The sequence below is a fragment of the Leucoraja erinacea genome, chromosome 5 (genome assembly GCF_028641065.1).
Source record: "Leucoraja erinacea ecotype New England chromosome 5, Leri_hhj_1, whole genome shotgun sequence".
NCBI classification, from domain to species: domain Eukaryota; kingdom Metazoa; phylum Chordata; class Chondrichthyes; order Rajiformes; family Rajidae; genus Leucoraja; species Leucoraja erinaceus.
The window spans coordinates 60,148,125-60,163,617 of NC_073381.1; the positions used below are offsets into that span (position 1 = coordinate 60,148,125).

At 39.9% G+C, this 15,493-nt stretch overlaps 1 protein-coding gene across 1 annotated transcript in view; it reads right to left on the bottom strand.

The window, feature by feature from the left end:
* The window catches only part of slc35f1 (solute carrier family 35 member F1), a 248,591-nt gene that overhangs the window by 59,331 nt on the left and 173,767 nt on the right, over positions 1-15,493 (bottom strand). The window contains exon 4 of the mRNA XM_055635758.1: positions 8,044-8,203. Within this exon, the coding sequence (XP_055491733.1) occupies positions 8,044-8,203 (160 nt within the window). The remainder of the gene's footprint in view (positions 1-8,043; positions 8,204-15,493) is intronic.

Here is a 15,493-nt window from a genome sequence, read left to right on the forward strand (position 1 = left end):
GAGTTGGGAGGAGAGTTAAGGAAAAGGACCAAAAAAGTAACAATCTCAGGATTACTGCCTGTGCCACACGACAGTGAGAGTAGGAATGGAGCGAGGTGGAGGATAAATGCGTGGCTGAAGGACTGGTGCAGAGGGCAGGGATTCAAGTTTCTGGATCATTGGGACTTCTTTTGGGGAAGGTGTGACCTGTACAGAAAGACGGGTTGCACTTGAACCCGAGGGGGACCAATATCCTGGCGGGGAGATTTGCAAAGGCTACTGGGGAGACTTTAAACTAGAATGGTTGGGGGGAGGGACTCAAATAGAGAAAGCTAGTAGACAGAGTGTAAGGCAGGGGGCAGAGAAGGGAAGCACTCAGACCCAAAATCTAGGGGAGAAAGAAGAAAAAGGAAATAAACAGAGAATAAGAGGCAGTGGGTTTCTTAAATGTGCATATTTTAATGCTAGGAGCATGGTAAGATAGGTAGATGAGTTTAGAGCCTGGATTGACAACTAGAAGTAAGATGTTGTGGCAATCAGTGAAACATGGTTCCAGGATGGCTGTGATTGGAAACTAAATATTCCAGGATTTCGTTGCTTCAGGTGTGATAGAATTGGAGGGGCAAGAGGTGGAGGTGTTGCATTGCTTGTCAGGGAAGGTATTACAGCAGTGCTTTGGCAGGATAGATTGGAGGGCTCGTCTAGGGACGCTATTTGGGTGGAACTGAGAAGTGGGAAAGGTTTAGCAATACATATAGGGGTGTATTATAGACCGCCAAATGGGGAGCGAGAATTGGAAGAGCAAATATGTAAGGAGATTGCAGATATTAGTAGTAAGCACAAGGTAGTGATTGTGGGAGATTTCAATTTTCCACACATAGACTGGGAAACACATTCTGTAAAAGGGCTGGATGGTTTGGAGTTTGTAAAATGTGTGCAGGATAGTTTTTTACAGCAATACATAGAGGTACCTACTAGAGGAGGGGCAGTGCTGGACCTCCTGTTAGGAAATGAGACGGGTCAGGTGGCGGAGGTATGCGTTGGGGAACAGTTCGGTTCCAGTGATCACAATACCATTAGTTTCAATATAATTATGGAGTGGGTCAGAACTGGACCTAGGGTTGAGATTTTTGATTGGAGAAAGGCTAACTTTGATGAGATGCGAAATGATTTAAAAGGAGTGAATTGGGACATTTTGTTTTATGGGACGGATGTAGAAGAGAAATGGAGGACATTTAACCATATAACAATATAACAATTACAGCACGGAAACAGGCCATCTCGGCCCTACAAGTCCATGCCGAACAATTCTTTTTCCCCTTAGTCCCACCTGCCTGCACTCCTACCATAACCCTCCATTCCCTTCTCATCCATATGCCTATCCAATTTATTTTTAAATGATACCAATGAACCTGCCTCCACCACTTCCACTGGGAGCTCATTCCACACCGCCACCACTCTCTGCGTAAAGAAGTTCCCCCTTATATTACCCCTAAACTTCTGTCCCTTAATTCTGAAGTCATGTCCTCTTGTTTGAATCTTCCCTATTCTCAAAGGGAAAAGCTTGTCCACATCAACTCTGTCTTCCCTCTCATCATTTTAAAGGGGAAAATTTAAGAGTACAGAATCTTTATGTCCCTGTTCGGTTGAAAGGAAATAGTAAAAACAGGAAAGAGCCCTGGTTTTCAAGGGAAATTGGACACTGTTCGGAAAAAGAGAGAGATCTACAATATTTATAGGCAGCATGAAGTAAATGAGGTGCTTGAGTATAAGGAATGTAAAAAGAATCTTAAGAACGAAATAAGAAAAGCTAAAAGAAGATATGAGGTTGCTTTGGCAAGTAAGGTGAAAGCAAATTCAAAGGGTTTCTACAGCTATATTAATAGCAAAAGGATAACGAGGGATAAAATTGGTCCATTAGAGAGACAGAGTGGACAGCTATCTGCAGAGCCAAAAGAGATGGGGCAGATATTGAACAATTTATTTTCTTCGGTATTCACCAAGGAGAAGGACATTGAATTATGCGAGGTAAGGGAAACAAGTAGAGTAGCTATGGAAACTATGAGATTCAAAGAAAAAGAAGTACTGACACTTTTGAAAAATATAAAAGTGGATAAGTCTCCAGGTCCTGACAGGATATTCCCTAGGACATTGAGGGATGTTAGTGTAGAAATAGCAGGGGCTATGACAGAAATATTTCAAATGTCATTAGAAACGGGAATAGTGCCCGAGGATTGGCGTACTGCGCATGTTGTTCCATTGTTTAAAAAGGGTTCTAAGAGTAAACCTAGAAATTATAGACCTGTTAGTTTGACTTCCGTGGTGGGCAAATTAATGGAAAAGATACTTAGAGATAATATATATAAGCATCTGAATAAACAGGGTCTGATTAGGAACAGTCAACATGGATTTGTGCCTGGAAGATCATGTTTGACTAATCTTCTGGAATTTTTTGTAGGGGTTACTAGGGAAATTGATGAGGGTAAAGCAGTGGATGTTGTCTATATGGACTTTAGTAAGGCCTTTGACAAGGTTCCTCATGGAAGGTTGGTTAAGAAGGTTCAATTGTTGGCTATAAATGCAGAAGTAGCAAGATGGATTCAACAGTGGCTGAATGGGAGATGCCAGAGAGTAATGGTGGATGGCTGTTTGTCAGGTTGGAGGCCGGTGACTAGTGGGGTGCCTCAGGGATCTGTGTTGGGTCCACTGTTGTTTGTCATGTACATCAATGATCTGGATGATGGTGTGGTAAATTGGATTAGTAAGTATGCAGATGATACTAAGATAGGTGGTGTTGTGGATAATGAAGTAGATTTCCAAAGTCTACAGAGAGATTTAGGCCATTTGGAAGAATGGGCTGAAAGATGGCAGATGGAGTTTAATGCTGATAAGTGTGAGGTGCTCCATCTTGGCAGGACAAATCAAAATAGGACTTACATGGTAAATGGTAGCGAATTGAAGAATGCAGTTGAACAGAGGGATCTAGGAATAACTGTGCATAGTTCCCTGAAGGTGGAATCTCATATAGATAGGGTGGTAAAGAAAGCTTTTCTTATGCTAGCCTTTATAAATCAGAGCATTGAGTATAGAAGTTGGGATGTAATGTTAAAATTGTACAAGGCATTGGTGAGACCAATTCTGGAGTATGGTGTACAATTTTGGTCGCCCAGTTATAAGAAGGATGTCAACAAAATTGAGAGAGAACAGAGGAGATTTACTAGAATGTTGCCTGGGTTTCAGCAACTAAGTTACAGAGAAAGGTTGAATAAGTTAGGTCTTTATTCTTTGGAGTGCAGAAGGTTAAGGGGGGACTTGATAGAGGTCTTTAAAATGATGAGAGGGATAGACAGAGTTGACGTGGACAAGCTTTTTCCATTGAGAGTAGGGAAGATTCAAACAAGAGGACATGACTTCAGAATTAAGGGACAGAAGTTTAGGGGTAACATGAGGGGGATCTTCTTTACTCAGAGAGTGGTAGCTGTGTGGAATGAGCTTCCAGTGGAAGTGGTGGAGGCAGGTTCGATTTTATAATTTAAAAATAAATTGGATAGGTATATGGATGAGAAAGGAATGGAGGATTATGGTCTGAGTGCAGGCAGATGGGACTAGGGGAAAATAATAGTTCGGCACGGACTTGTAGGGCCGAGATGGCCTGTTTCCGTGCTGTAATTGTTATATGGTTATATGGTTATTGTGGAGAAACAACGTCCAAGTTCCCAAAGCAGGGGCATATTTGAAGAGGGGTTGATTAGCTTGTATCTGGCAGTTCAGGAACTTTACTTGTTTAGTCAAGTCAAGTCAAGTCACATTTATTTATATAGCACATTTAAAAAACAACTTTTATTGGCCAAAGTGCTTTACATTTGTTATAAGAATAGTATAAACAAACAAACTACATGCATATATACATATAGCCCTCGGTATAGGAAAGGCTTGGGAGTATAGATAAGTTTATAGTCTTGACTTAAAGGAGTCGATGGAGGGGGCAGTTCTGATGGGAAGGGGGATGCTGTTCCACAGTCTAGGAGCTGCAACCGCAAACGCGCGGTCGCCCCTAAGCTTATGCCTAGACCGTGGGATATTCAGCAGCCCCAAGTCGGCCGATCTGAGGGACCTGGAGGTGGAGTGGTGGGTGAGAAGATGGAGGGGGGGGGGGCAATGTAGGAGGGGGCAAGCACATTGAGGGCTTTGTAGACATAGAGGAGGGTCTTGAAATGTATATGGAACCGCACAGGGAGCCAGTGGAGAGAGGCCAGGATCGGGGTGATGTGGTCCCTTTTTCGGGTGCCCGTCAGGAGTCTCGCTGCGGCGTTTTGGACCAGTTGCAGGCGGGACAGGGAAGATTGGCTGATGCCAGTGTAAAGAAAGTTGCAGTTATCTAGGCGGGAGGAGATGAATGTGTGGATGATCTTTTCGAGGTCATCAAAGTGGAGGAATTGTTTTATTTTAGCTATTGTCTGAAGCTGAAAGAAGCTAGCTTTTACCACGGCATTGACTTGTTTGTCAAATTTCAGTGCTGAGTCAAATATCATGCCAAGGTTTTTGACGTGAGGTTTGAGTAGTGGGGTAAGGCTTCCAAGGCTGCCTGCTATCATTTTGATTGAGTCCGATGGCAATTTTCCTACAAAGAGTGCTTTATTGTTTTATGTGGGCATATGGAGAAACACAACAATGGAATGCATCACCGGAAATAATGTTAGGAGCAAATTCAGCAGTTTTCAAAAGGGAATTAAAAGCATTTGATATGGGATAATTCATCAGGTCATGGAAAAGACCAGGGCAGTGTGAATATATGGATGACATTTCTTTCAAAAACCTACATCCCATATAATACATCAAATAGTCTTGGAACTGAGCTAAAGTAGAGATGTATTAATATTATACAATTTTACAAATTTGTGTTTCCACTGGGGGATACAATTTGCCACAATTGTACAAATTAAATAAGAATGCAGACAATCGATAATTTTTAATCAATATGATTAATATATGGAAAGTTGTGGAGAGCTCTATTGTTCATATATCCGTCAGAATACATCATCCTACATTTGATGCTGATAAAAGTGTGCATAGATAATATAAGAAGTGTGCACATCAAGACAGTGAGGAGTAAGTATTCATGTATTCACGGACTAACCATAGAATATATTGTTTTGGCATAAACTACAGCTGAGATCGGGAAGTTTAGAAGTAATTATACAAAACAGTTTGAGATTCATTATCACCAAGAGAACAAAATCTTGGTGTTTTTTTAAATATAATTAAACAAATTAAACAGCATGTTAAATTGGCATCAAGCAGAGTTTGAAATGATAAAGACAATGGTGGGTAGGATCGTTATTTAGGAGATTCTGCGTAAATTTCTAAAACAAACATTCTGACATAATGCTCTGCTAAACAGTATAGTGTCAGCCAATCCAAAGTGTGACAATATTTTAGAATTGGTCTCATTTATAGCACATTGTGGTATCAGTTAAGTCATACATGAAACATCAAAATGTGTTTGATCACAATATGACATAAATTTAAGCCTTTTATTCTGCAGATGCAATGATCCTCCATTTTATATATCTCTATTTTGGCCAATATTAACATTACAATATTAATGTTAATATTGGCCAAAATAGAGGTATATAAAATGGAGGATCATCTGCAGAGCCTGTTTGGTCAATTTCTGTGTAAAGCTGAAAGCTGCAAATCGGTGCCAGGTTGTCTAGGTCCTAGATTGAACTATCAGACAAGGTGAGGTCCAGATGTCCTCTCTATTGTTAAAATGTATGAGGACTTTGCAGAGAAACCCAGAGGTGTTGCAGATGCATTAGCATGATTGGCTGGCTGCAGAAGGATTGTAAATACTGTTAATAATGTTGCAAGATGTTTGTGTTACTGTTTGATGATTGGCTGAAGTTTGAAGCCTTGTTTGAATGTTTATACTCCCCAGGAGAATGTTGCACTACTTGGGTCAACTGACTCCTTTCCAGAAGCTTCTGTAGAAACATTGTAATGGGGTGCTTTGTAATTGGGTTGGGGAACTGTCAATAACACCTTAACGACCACGGATGAACACGGAGGGGAGGCTGGCTGGACTATGGTGCCTTCCTCACCTTGGTGCCATTTATGTTATGTTGTGTCGTGGACTTTCTGTGTTTGTGCTTTTAAAAATTTTTTAATTCAATTTCAATTTTATTTTTAATAGGTTTTATTATTTATTTATTATTTATTTTTATTATTTTTTTGTGATTATTATATGATACTGTCTGTAAGGGAAATTCATTTTGTTGTCTCAAATTGAGACAATGACAATAAATTTGAATACAATACAATACAATACAATAATGTAATCGATATGTGTGATTGGTTTGTAGGGGCCACCACCCCCATGTAGATCTGCCCCACAGGATTCGATGACCTATAAAAGGTAACCCCCACGAGGATCGTTGTCGATCTTCTGGAGGAGCGCTTGGGACTGTGTAACCTTTTGGAAGTATCTGCTTGCACGAGGCTGAAGGGCTTGGACAAGCAGAGACAAGGATCAATCCCGTGGTGTGGCTAGGTATCGTATAGGGAATTCGTTATTGTTTCATGAATAAAAGTTTAGTGGTCCAGTACTTGACTGTGTTTTATTGAACTAGACTAAGGGGGGTTACCTCCATGAGCATAATTACAGTAACATACCTTGAAGCATGCAATAGATAGCAAATAATCAGATATAATCTAATGTGCACATCTGTATGGTTGATTATATGATTCAAAGTATACTTGAGAGCATCAGCTTTAAGAAACACAAGATTTAAATTGACAAAAAAGAGCTCTTTATAATTAATGTAATGGTACGGTAGTGATAATGCTCAACGTGTAATGTATCAATTGTTTATGTTATGGTATTATGGTGCTGAGACATGGTATGGTCTTACAAAACTTACAAAATTCTTAAGGGGTTGGACAGGCTAGATGCAGGAAGATTGTTCCCGATGTTAGGGAAGTCCAGGACAAGGGGTCACAGCTTAAGGATAAGGGGGAAATCCTTTAAAACCGAGATGAGAAGAACTTTTTTCACACAGAGAGTGGTGAATCTCTGGAACTCTCTGCCACAGAGGGTGGTTGAGGCCACTTCATTGGCTACATTTAAGAGGGAGTTAGATGTGGCCCTTGTGGCTAAGGGGATCGGGGTATGGAGAGAAGGCAGGTACGGGATACTGAGTTGGATGATCAGCCATGATCATATTGAATGGCGGTGCAGGCTCGAAGGGCCGAATGGCCTACTCCTGCACCTAATTTCTATTTCTATGATGTTTTATCCATTCATTTATCCATGATATTTTATGTTTTGTTACTTTCTATGAATATTAAATTCAATTATTAATATGTCTGAATGTGCAAAAGTATGATCTAACAAAATCATTAAGACTATGTGTTTTAAGTTGGAACTCTCAACTGAAAGAATGCAATTTTCCATCACTAAGATAGGTGTGCCTGATTTTATGTTATTTACATGCACTGACAGCCATTTCTTATTAAGGGCAGATCAATACAATGTATTGCAAATTCTCTGCTGTGTTAATGCAATGAAAAATTCATGTACATCAATATATGTTTAAAGAAATAAAATTGCAGGGCTCTGGGATAAGAACAAAGGAATGGAACTAATCAGATATTCCTTCCAAAGAGCAACCCTTGATATGATGGCTTCTGCCTGTGCTGTTCGAATCAACATTCTAGCCATGATGTACTAGACAGATAATCTAGGGGGTAGATCTCATTAGCTTGAAGCCATAAAACTCAGTGGATTCCTGAGTAACACATTTCACATGTGGCTAGCAATAATGTGCGATGGTAATCATGTATTGTCTTTCTGCTGACTGGATAGCACGCAGCAAAAGCTTTTCACTGTACTTCGGTAAACAATTATCGAAACTAAAACCTTATTATCATTAGCTCCAAATGTTTGGAATATCTTAATTTCTCAATTATAAAAGCAATCCAATAGCTTTATGAAGAAGCCATGTTTTGTGGTGTGTACTAAATATTACAAAGTGATTCATTATATTTTCCATAATAACTCACCAGCTCCTTGATGTCTCCCAACAAGAACGTCTGCCCCCACCATGCATCCCATTCCCAGCAGGCACACCCCGATTCCAATGAAGTGAAAAGCCTTGTATCTCACCAGCAGGAAGAACCAGGACAGCAACAGAACCACTGGGATAACAAAACAATCTAAAAGCTGCAACACACAAAAAGAGCAAATGATTCCGGGCAACACATGATCAATAGCTTTTATGTTTGACAATTTTCCATATGGAAATAGACATACAGACTTCAAATTTCCCTTCCTGGGTGTCTCAGATAATGACCCTTAAAATCTGTATGTAATGCTGTCCAATTATTTTTATATCCTGCTGTGCAATTTTGAGACCTGCTGGAAGTCTCTTTAATAGATGTCCCAGGTGCTGCTGCTAATAATAATCGTTCTAAACCCCACAAAATGGTTCTGACAACCAAGTTAAAGTTGGACTTCCATGTATGTACAACCTCATCATGATATGAATTCTCACTGTGTCCCAAAAATGGAATTAAATAAAAATACAAGATGGTCAGAAATAAACAGAGAAAATAGTAGAAATACTCAACAGCATCTGTGGTAAGGGAAACAGAGTTAAGGTTTCAAGTCAATCACTGTCATTCGGAGCTAAGACAAAGGGTAGTAAAGGATTGTTAATTCTAAACATCAACCTGGAGGAAACGGATGAGAATAGAGGGAGAAATCTTTCACACAGAGCGTGGTGAATCTCTGGAACTCCCTGCCACAGAAGGTAGTTGAGGCCAGTTCATTGGCTATATTTAAGAGGGAGTTAGATGTTGCCCTTATGGCTAAAGGGATCAGGGGGTTTGGAGAGAAGGCAGGTACAGGATACTGAGTTGGATGATCAGCCATGATCATATTAAATGGCGGTGCTGGCTCGAAGGGCCGAATGGCCTACTCCTGCTCCTATTTTCTATGTCTCTATGAAAAATAAATGTTGTAATTGTAAGACACAAACTATTGAAATGCTGGAAATAAAACAAGATGCTGCTGAAATTCTGACAGTCCAATAGCATCTGTGCAAAGAGATATATGTGAATTGAGGATATTTCATCAGAATTTGCGGATTACTTCTGATGCAAACTGGAAATGCTGGTAATGTGAACGTGCTGAATTTCAATGTTAAGACCCAAGGAATGTAGCATGATTGGTCAGAGAATGAGGTGCTGATCATTACGCCTATGTTGCACTTCATGGGAATAATGCAGGAAGTCAAAGACAGATCAGAATGGAAGTTAAATGGAATATTAAACTGACGGGCAAACCCAATAGCTTTGAATCTCATTTAAGGTATTAAAAAGGTGCTCTGCGAAATAGTCACCAAACCACATTTGATTCCTCCTATGTAGAAGAGACCACATTGTGAGCATCAAAACCAGTAAACTGAAGCAGAAGTACAAGTGAATCTCTGCTTCACCTGTATGCTTCCTTAGATGGTGGGTAGAGAAGAGGGTTAAAAAAGAGCAAGTATTGCATCAGATTGTTCCTTGAGGAGAGAGGGAATTGGAGCGGATGGAAGAATGAACCAGGAATTGGGGGGCTAGTCCCTTTGGAATACTGAAATGGGATGGGAGGACTTTTGTGATGATATCATGTAGAAGGTGAACATGTTGGGGAAGCTGACCAGTTTAATTGGAGGCTGGAGAGGTGGAACATGTGGACAAGAGGAACCGTAAGCTTCATCTGGGTGGGCGGATGTGTGAAAAATTAGGTGGGGGAGGTTACTGCTAATAAAAGCAAATCTTTTTTTCTAGATTTGTATCAAACATCATTTGAAATATATCAAATCTGCTGTTTTTAACCAGTGATTGGAACAAAATGAAGAGTAGAAAAGCTGACCTCAAATCCACTATCCCTTGGATTGCCCTCTCACATTCGCTGTATCTGACTGCACTAACTGCCATTAAGGTAAACGTGAGGTATACCAGGGGTAAGTGTAATGTTTATGGTGGAAGGTCCTGCATCGTTGGATAGTTTTTTTCCCTCGCAAATTCAGGCAAATATTCATTGATACGTCGCAGAGTTCCAATCTAAATTTGTCAAGAAGAGTTCTAGGATCCTGCTTTTACTAGTTAAAAAGGCATCTGACTGCCTGGGACATGAGGGACCTTTGTACAATGGATCATATGCCTCCTTGCAATTGCCGCTGATGAATTGTCCAAGTTAACAGGCCGGTAAGATGACTTTGAACTATTTTGAATTCCTGACTGCACCATACAGAACAAATAAAAATCACCTGAAATGATCCTGGCTTTCTGAAATAACTCAGTAAATGAGGAAAGTTTCAAAAAATAATTACTTCAGGGATTTATATGGATTGAGTGACAGTAGAGATAATTGATTCTTGCAATAACATTCCCAGAACAATGTTCAGCTTTCAAATAATTTTTACCCTTTCCTTTAAAGACGTTGAAAAGCATGAATGTTCCTTAAGTAAATAATATATGTATATGCTGAATTCTGAAGTATTGATTTTGTCCAAGTGTCAAACCAAAACTCAACTCAAAGTGAAAAGATCAAACAGGACTTTGCTACAACAATATCAAGGGATCTTGCAGCTCTGCAACCACCAAACCTAGGAATGTATAAATAATTCATTCCACAATGTTCCTAACCTGCAAATCAGTTGAATCATATATTGATCTAGTAATGTGCTTGGAATTTAATTTTAGTTTCAAATGATGTACCTTCGGAATAATTTTGACATTGGAAGATAAAGGGAACAATATCGACATTCAGCCATCCTTAATACATCTTTCCCAATTATAATTTTTATTGGTCAAAACTATTCCCCCTCATTATAAATGTTTGTGTGAAGGTAGACTTGATTTGTATTTCATCACATGGCTGTGTTTTGACATAAACAAGTAAGTGGTTTAATGGATTTCATTTAATTAATTAAGATATATTTTGTACATATCGCACTGCAAAATTTAACCTCATCTCTGAAAATGTAAACTTACCTTCTTAATAAAACACTAGAACTAAATGTTGGTACTTCAATTGTGTAAACAATTGAAAATTCAAGCCCAAATAGTCCACAAAAATTGATCTAAAAATTGTCATGATGAACAAAAGTGTCATATTTATTTGGTGTGCAAAGCAAACACACATCACACACACAGAACTGTGCAGGTCAATGTATGACTTTTTTTTTTGCTCTTCTTCGATTCAAAATACATGGTCACAAGTATATATGCAATAACAAGGAACTGCAGATGCTGGTTCATACCAAAGATGGGCACAGAATGCTGGAGTAACGAACATGGCCTGCTGAGTTATACCAGTATTTTGTATCTATTTTTGTCATGTATATAGTTACCTGAAAGTGGCGTCACAGGTAAACAGAGTGATGGCAACAGCCAAGGCATTGAGCATAGGAATTGGGACAGTATGCTACAGGTGCACAAATCGTTAGTTAGACCACACAAATTGCACACAGTACGAATCACTGGAAGGAAGGATATAGGAAGGATACATTTAAGCTCGCAAGAGTGCAGAAAAGATGCACAAAATTGTTGCCTGGACTGGAGGACTTGGAAAGGAAAGATTGGATAGGCCAGAACTGTTTTCCCTGGAGCCAATCAAGTTGCAGGGTGACCTTAAAGATTTATAAATTCACGAGGGCCGTAGAAAGGGCAGATAGTTTTCTTCCCTGGGTAGGAGAGTCTAAAACATGAGGGCAAAGGTTCACATGTCAGAGGAAAAATGTAAAGGGAATCGGAGGGGCAAGTTTTTCCAGACTGAGGGTAGTGGGTGTATGAAATGAATTTCCTTTGGAGGGGGTTAAGGTAGGATCAAATTTTAAAATATATTTGTACAGGTGCATTGATCGGAAAGTTTTAGATGGATAAACAAAATACTATTTGTATAGCGTTTTGTTTAATTTGGAAGCTCAAGTTCCAATTCCAAATTTCACTTAAAAGAGTTCACTATGGGGAAAGTCTGAGAAATTTTAAAGGCAGACTATTATCTAAATGAAGAAAAATATGAAACACAGAGGGATCTAAGTTTTCTTGTACATGCACAATTTAGTTCATGTTATAGGAGCAGAATTAGGCCATTCGGCCCATCAAATCTACTCTGCCCTTCAATCGTGGGTGATCTATCTTTCCCTCTCAACCCCATTCGCCTGCCGTCTCCCCATAACCCTGACACCCGTACTAATGGACCAAAACCCATATGGACCAAAGGCAGGCGATTGAGATTGGTATAGATTGTCCGTCAGCAATCTCAGTCGGTGAGCAACTTGGGCTGAAGGGCCTGTTTCTGTGTGTTGCATAACTCTCTGATTCTATCTGTAGAATTCTCCTTGAACTAGCAAATGGTTTTTAAATAAATTATTTACAATAGCTGTCCAAAGGCGGTTGTGAGACAAGTATTAGAAGAATAGCTATATATTAAATATCACACCCTGTACGCATTATTTCATATGGGTAAATATATGACTGAAGATATAATTTGAAAATGCCACACACTGAATAAAATGACTTAATTGAGGAATGACTTTAATATCATGGAGGTGAATTTAGAGCAGCAGGATGTGGCTTAGAGTAAATCAGCTGTCAGCTTTCCACCTAATGGAAAATGGAATAGACTCAATGGAAAAAATGAATCTTCTGAGAGATCTCTCCACCCAAGATACAGGGCATGGTCAAAAAGGGTTTGTCAATATATTTTAAACTAATTTCAAGTAGCACCTAATGCTGCAGGAAAAAATGAGACCCAATTAGAAATTACAATGCAGTGTTGAATGACTGAAATCTGGAAAGAAATCAAAACCTACTTGTATCATTCCATCGGTTATGGTCATTACATGAATATTTAGGAAACGTATGCTTCATTGTCATTCCCTACTTCTAGGAGCTGATCAATTGATTGAACTCAGCCACCAAACCTTGAAAAGAGAGACATTGGTGGCAAAGGCAAAGGAAGGAAAAGCAAGCTGTTATTAATAATTCACATGGGGTGACTTATCTTCACTCTCAGCAACACTGACATTTAAAGCATTGAATTAAAAACATCTTGCAGCTTAGGTATTCACTCATTAGAAACCACCAATCTATGCCCTTTGCTCCATATTCAAATAATAGATCAATCAAAGCATAATTTTCACAAAGTATGCCAAATCCTGCATATAATTAATTAAATAATATCCAAGTATCTTCACTTGCAATTGGTTTCTGAATGATTACACTGGAAGTTTAAGATTGGTTTCTTCACACTTTCTTCCATTTCTGTTATAATTTATTTCTGATATTCATGCCGTTGTAACGGCACCATACGTGGTGAATAAAGGTGAGACGTCAGGCCGGTTCAAAGAGTCATTTATTCAGTGGTGACACGTTAGGTTGGTGCGCTAACTATAATACAATGTTGCTGTAGCTGAGCGAGGTTGTTATCTCGGGCTCAGCTACCTGTCGGCTTCTCAAGGTCTCGCGGTGAGAGACCTTTAGTACCAGGACATTCCCTCTAGCCCATGACGTCCCGTGCCCACCCTCGTATCTCCTGACGAGGGTTCGAGCATGAGTGCCCCGTGTTTAGGCTGACGCCACACCGTCAGGATATAACTAAACACTAAATTGGTCAAACAGTAGGATCTACAGTGCCCTCCATAATGTTTGGGACAAAGACCCATCATTTATTTATTTGCCTCTGCACTCCACAATTTGAGATTTGTAATAGAAAAAAATCACATGTGGTTAAAGTGCACATTGTCAGATTTTATTATAGGCCATTTTTATACATTTTGGTTTCACCATGTAGAAATTACATTGGCGTACATAATCCCCCCAATTCAGAGCACTACAATGGTTGGGACACAGCAATGTAATGCAAATGAAAGTAGTCATGTTTAGTATTTTGTTGCATATCCTTTGAATGCAATGACTGCTTGAAGTCTGTGATTCATGGACATCACCAGTTGCTGGGTGTCTTCTCTGGTGATGCTTTGCCAGGCCTGCATTGCAGCCATCTTTAGCTTATGCTTGTTTTGGAGGCTGGTCCCCTTCAGTTTTCTCTTCAGCATATAAATGGCATGCTCAATTGGGTTCAGATCAGGTGATTGACTTGGCCACTCAAGAATTGACAATTTTTTAGCTTTGAAAAACACCTTTGTTGCTTTAGCAGTATGTTTGGGATCATTGTCTTGCTGTAGAATGAACCACCGGCCAATGAGTTTTGAGGCATTTGTTTGAACTTGAGCAGATAGGATGTGTCTTTACACTTCAGAATTTGTTATGCTATTACCATCAGCAGTTGTATCATCAATGAAGATAAGTGAGCCAGTACCTTCAGCAGCCATACATGCCCAGGCCATAACACCCCCACCACCATGTTTCACAGATTAGGTGGTATGCTTTGGATCTTGGGCAGTTCCTTCTCTCCTCCACAATTTGCACTTGCCATCACTCTGATATAACTTAATCTTCGTCTCATCTGTCAACAAGACGTTTTTCCAGAACTGTGGTTGCTATTTTAAGTACTTCTTGGCAAACTGTAACCCGGCCATCCTATTTTTGCAGCTAACCAGTGGTTTGCATCTTGCAGTGTAGCCTCTGTATTTATGTTCATGAAGTCTTCTGGGGACAGTAGTCATTGGCAAATCCACAAGTGTCTCATGAAAAGTGTTTCAGATCTGTTGGACAGGTGTTTGGGGTTTTTCCTTATTATAGAGTAGGAGTAGGAGCAAAGAGTAGGAGTAAACGGGTCCTTTTCACAATGGCAGGCAGTGACTAGTGGGGTACCGCAAGGCACAGTGCTGGGACCCCAGCTATTTACAATATATATTAATGATCTGGATGAGGGAATTGAAGGCAATATCTCCAAGTTTGTGGATGACACTAAGCTGGGGGGGCAGTGTTAGCTGTGAGGAGGATGCTAGGAGACTGCAAGGTGACTTGGATAGGCTGGGTGAGAGGGCAAATGTTGGGCAGATGCAGTATAATGTGGATAAATGTGAGGTTATCCATTTTGGTGGCAAAAACAGGAAAGCAGACTATTATCTAAATGGTGGCCGACTATGAAAAGGGGAGATGCAGCAAGACCTGGGTGTCATGGTACACCAGTCATTGAAAGTAGGCATGCAGGTGCAGCAGGCAGTGAAGAAAGCGAATGGTATGTTAGCTTTCATTGCAAAAGGATTTGAGTATAGGAGCAGGGAGGTTCTACTGCAGTTGTACAGGGTCTTGGTGAGACCACACCTGGAGTATTGCGTACAGTTTTGGTCTCCAAATCTGAGGAAGGACATTATTGCCATAGAGGGAGTGCAGAGAAGGTTCGCCAGACTGATTCCTGGGATGTCAGGACTGTCTTATGAAGAAAGACTGGATAGACTTGGTTTATACTCTCTAGAATTTAGGAGATTGAGGGGGGATCTTTTAGAAACTTACAAAATTCTTAAGGGGTTGGACAGGCTAGATGCAGGAAGAT